Raw genomic sequence first — 4,873 nt, forward strand, 5'->3', positions numbered from 1 at the left:
CCCCCCCCACCCCCCCCCCCCGCCACCCGCCCGCCAACCCGCCGCCACGGAGTTGCCGAGTGCCGAGGGGCTGCCGGACGCTCTCAGCCAGCTGCTTCCCCTCCCTTTGACCTTTGAACATCTTCCCTGAGTGCAGCTGTAAGAGGGAAGTTTGGGCTGGGCTGGGGGACCCTGCTGCGCCCAGCTAGGGGGCCCTCCAGCATCCTGCCGCCAAACCGCCGCCACGGAGTTGCCGAGGGGCTGGTTCCTGCCGGACGCTCTCAGCCAGCTGCTTCCCCTCCCTTTGAACTTGTTTCATCTTCCCTGAGTGCAGCTGTAAGAGGGAAGTTTGGGCTGGGCTGGGGGACCCTGCTGCGCCCAGCTAGGGGGGATGACAGGACGGGGGTCCTGCCTTGCCGTGGGGTGGGGAGGAAGCATGCGAGACGGGAGATGAGAGCTTTTCCACCAGCATGAAGGCAGCAAACCTATTTTAGGTGGTTTCCAGCTGTTTAGAATGGTTCCTGTGGAGGCTGGGGAGCATGGTACCCTCTGCTCCAGCCTGCTCAACCCAAGCGATGCTCTTGCATCCCTCCATACTCAAGAAAAGACCCCTTGGGGGGAGGCAGCATCCTTCAGACCCTCAGCCAGGAGGGATGCTACCCAGGGGTTTGGGGCAGAGGGAGAGGGTTCAGTGGGATATCCCGGTCCCCTGACCATGCTGGGTGTGCACTGGGTTTACCTCTAAGAGCAGGAGGAAGGAGATGCTAACTCAGAGCCATGCAAGACCCCTCTCCATCCCGCAAAATCTGCCTCCACCTTGCATGAGTGGCCCACATTCCTCTGTGTTTCTGTGTCCATGGGAAACACGGCCATGGGAGCAAGGAGGATGCCCAAGTTGTCGCATCGGATGACACTTGGGCATCTCCTGCTGCCATCCTGAGACACATTACAAATGTCTCAGGGCACCATTTGCTCAAGACATGCTGCCAGCAAACACCCACCACCGGGGCTGCAAAGCTCCGGATCTCCCCCCCGGCAGGGCTCGCTCTCCGGCTGGGTGCATGGGCAGCAGACGGGTCCACGTGTTTGCTGGTAGAAGGAGCAAACCTGTAGGTTGTTCCCCCAGGCTCGCAGCCCCCAGGGCAGGGGTGTGCCTGGGCAGCCAGGAGTCGGAGCCGGGCTGTGATGCACCATGTTCCCCCCCTCCCTGCCAAGCTGCGGTTCCAGTCCCGGCTCTGCCTAATTAAATAGAAAGCCTGGAAAGTCCAGTAGTGACTTTGCTTCTCCTTCAGACAACTCTTCCCAGCCAACAGTCCCATTGGATTCTCACCCCAATTGGCCAGTACATGACAGGGACTTGGAAACCCTTGCACACCCCTTCATGGAACCCAAAATGCAAGTGGTGACTCGCTGGGGACCCCCGAGGAGAGATGGCATTTGCGGGGTGGTTGGCACGAGGATGGAGCAGGGATGCACACGGACCCTCCCTCCTTGCTGCTCCCAGTCCCTGTCGGCTGCCTCTATGAAATGCATTTCCCTTCCCTGCTGTCTCGTCTCCCTGAGCCTCGGCAGAGCCAAGGCTGCCTGCGAGCGGATAGCGGGGCCGGGGATGTGGGGGATCCCTGTGCACGACAGCCCATGAGACCCCCTCGGCTACACCAGGCCACGTGTGGGTCATGCAGGCAAGCATCCACCCTGTGCCAGGCTTATCTGGGGACTTTCTTTGGCACAGGAGCGGGCCGTGGCGTGCACGCTGTCTGCTGACCCTGTCCCCTCTGTGCCTGATGCTGGCTGGCCACGTGCCAGAGGGGTTGTCCCCGCTCCATGTCCTGGCTGCCCTAGGGATGTGGCCGAGGCAGAGATCCCCCCGCATCGCTCCCCACCTGCCTACAAATCTCTGTGGGAATGCCATCACTGCCCGGGACTGGATGCCATCGCTGCCTGTGGACCTCCGGGGATGTTAGCAGCTCTCCCTGAGGTCTCCCAGGCACGAGTGGCCACATGTTTCTCGCCGGTGACACAAGCCCTGCCGAGGTGTCGCAGGCTCTCAGCACCCAGCACCAATTTGCACACCGGTGGGTTTGGCGTCGCAGTGAGGAACGACACCACGAAGCTGCGATTCGAGCTGTCAGCGCTGTAAAAATGTTTTCAGTATCATCTTTTAGCATCTAGCAACAGGTTGGGAGAAACTTGAGGCACTTCAGATTCAGGGAATATTCTTTAGTGGCGTTTTCTGTCCTATTTGCGATCTACAATGTTGTTTTGCTGTTGCTGTCTCTAGGGCACAAAAATCACCTAAAATCACCGCATTTGCCAACTGCCAGGAATTCACACCAGGGAAAGAAGGAAACATCCAGGGATAAGCGAACAGGAGAGCTGGCAAAGCCAAACCCTTCTTGTTGAGGCTATGAAGCCTTTCAATGTTAAAGTATGCTACAAAAAGCCAGAGGAAAATCTCACGACGCTGAGAAATCGGGCACAAAACAGGACAACAAAATTCGGGGTCGATATTGCATGAGAAAAACCCACCCAAACTATATGCAGGATGAGGAGGGGCTCTAACTTAATATTGCTCCCAGGAAAGCTCCTGGGCTCAGGGCAGAAATCTCCCCAAAAAGCCCTATTTGATGCTCAGAGGCAACAAGGGAGGAAAAAAGACTGGGTTTTTTAGAAAAATGACTGATGAGAGCTAGGCAGCGTTGCTATGTATAAAGCCGCAGTCCTCCCACACCTGAACCCATCCCCACCTCACAGGGGATGCAGGAGGACCAAAAAAGTACCGAGAGCAATGACAGGGTGAGAATCACTTCAGTTACACTGACGGGCTGGAAGACGAGGGTTTTTCAGGCTGGGAAAATCACACTTAAGGAGGAAGTTGGGAACAGCCTGCGAGATCGCCTGTGGCAGGGACGGGGTGGGCAGGGACTGTGGTTTTATCCTGTGTCCCCCCCCACCTTACGCTCCTTCACCAAGCAGTCTCTGCTGGCCATGGCTGCAGGAAAAACCCCAAAGCAACAGATCTCTGGCCTGATCCAGTGGACCTGGGGATACCGAGCACTCCGGAGCAGTCAGTTGATCCTGACGCAGGTGCCTCCTGTCCCTGTTTCCCTGTACAGGAAGGCGATTCCTGCCCCGGGAAGGGTCCTATACCCGTTGGGGTCTGGGCAGCACCTAACACAGGGGGTTGGGTCCCTTTTGGGGGGTCTTTCTGCTGATGAAGGATCATGGACCCCTCCAGCAAAGGGGCTGGAGCCCGTGTCTGAACTGCAAAGGGGTCAGTGGGGTGACACGAGCTGGGTGTGTGCTCAGCCATCCTGTCTGGGCTGAGTTTTCCAGCAATGCTCTCAGCAGCAGGAGCCTTCCCAGAGCTGACGAGCCCGACAAAGGTGTCCCTGCAGCCCGGGCATGTCTTCGGACAGAGCAAGGGGGACCAGCGACAGCGACTGCACAGTGGGGGGCTGAGCTGGGACACGCAGACTGCACTTGAGCGGCACCAGCGCCGGGTGTCACATCCCCTTCTAGCCCCACTGACACCCCCCAGTCCCACTGCAGCAGCCCGGCCCCACGGCTGCCTCCCCCCAGCCCCAGGGGCTGCAGCACCGGTGGGGAGAGAGCTGGCCACGAGGTGGTTAAATATCTCCTCCTGGAGCAGCAGAGTTCAAATACAGGTCCCCCTCATTTATGCCCCACTGTACTTGCTATGGGCTTGGCTTTGATAACAGATACAAATGATGAGAAGGGGAAAAACAGGGAGAGGAGTCATTTGTGGGGCAGCCCCATAGCCAGGGGTCTCTCCTGGGTGAGCCTGCCCCATAAGACATGCTGGGCTGTCACCTCTGGTCCCTCAAAACCTCAAAGCTGTGTCCCACATGTCCATGAGCAAGCAGGTTATCACCCCCGGGCTCCTGGGCTCCCCATGGCAAGGGAAAACCTGGGCTGAAGACAAATCTGCCATCCCCTTTCCACTCCTTGAAGCACCCGTGCTCTCTCATGTGTGGTGGGACACACTTTGTTCCGGCCATGGGGACCCTGGGAGGGGCTGCCCTGCCCTGCCTGCCGGCTGCCACAATGCAAGCTTTTCCTGCACACCCAGCACCCCCCTGAACCCCCAAGCGAAGCTGCCGGAGGCTCTGGGACCCCCCCCAGCCCAGCCTGCCCCGATTGCTGCTGCGGCCAGATGTGCCCAGGCTGGCAGCATGGAGGAAGATCTTACTCCCAGTGCTTCTCCAAGAGTTTGGGGCATCCTTGCTCCCTTTTAACACTTGCAGCAGCCACCGCAGAGCCCATCCCAACACATTTTCCTACCTGACAGGGATCTTCACCCGCAGGTATCGATCCACGGCTATGGCCAGGAGTGCCAGGATGGAGCTCTCGGTGAGGATGAGGACGGGACAGGCCACCATGAGGCAGCTGTAAAACTCCGTCTGTGGTCCGATGTTGATGATGATGGCCAGGGGGATGACCAGGGCCCCCACGGCCACGTCGGCCACCGCCAGCGAGACGATGAAGCAGAAAGTGGCATCCCGCAGCGCCTGGTTCATCTTCACAGCCCAAATGACCAGGATATTCCCCGGCACGGACACCAAAGCGATGAGGACTTCGATGGAGATGTAGGCAGCCTGGAAGGCTGAGACAGAGTGTGTCATGATGCTCCGGTCCCCTCCCCGCTCACGCTGGGGTCCCTCGGTCACCTGCAAACGCACAGGGAGGCGGTCAGCAACTGGAATCGTCAACTGCGCTGCGAGCCGGGATGGACCCTGTGCGGGGGGGTGGGAAAAGAAAACCCCTCTCCTGTCTGTGCCGTCCCCTGGGGCTCCGGCCCCCCCCTCCCCGGGGCTCATCCTGCACCCACCTCCATCCCGCTTCGCAGCCGCGCCGGGAGCTGCGGGGAGAG

General features: G+C 59.3%; 1 protein-coding gene across 1 annotated transcript in view; it reads right to left on the reverse strand.

Annotated features, from left to right (window-relative positions):
• The window catches only part of ADORA1 (adenosine A1 receptor), a 28,418-nt gene extending 23,793 nt beyond the window's left edge, over window positions 1-4,625 (reverse strand). The window contains exon 1 of the mRNA XM_009281858.1: window positions 4,285-4,625. Within this exon, the coding sequence (XP_009280133.1) occupies window positions 4,285-4,625 (341 nt within the window). The remainder of the gene's footprint in view (window positions 1-4,284) is intronic.
• Window positions 4,626-4,873: the final 248 nt, after the last annotated feature.

The sequence above is a fragment of the Aptenodytes forsteri genome, unplaced genomic scaffold (assembly GCF_000699145.1).
Source record: "Aptenodytes forsteri isolate BGI_AS27 unplaced genomic scaffold, ASM69914v1 Scaffold213, whole genome shotgun sequence".
NCBI classification, from domain to species: Eukaryota; Metazoa; Chordata; class Aves; order Sphenisciformes; family Spheniscidae; genus Aptenodytes; species Aptenodytes forsteri.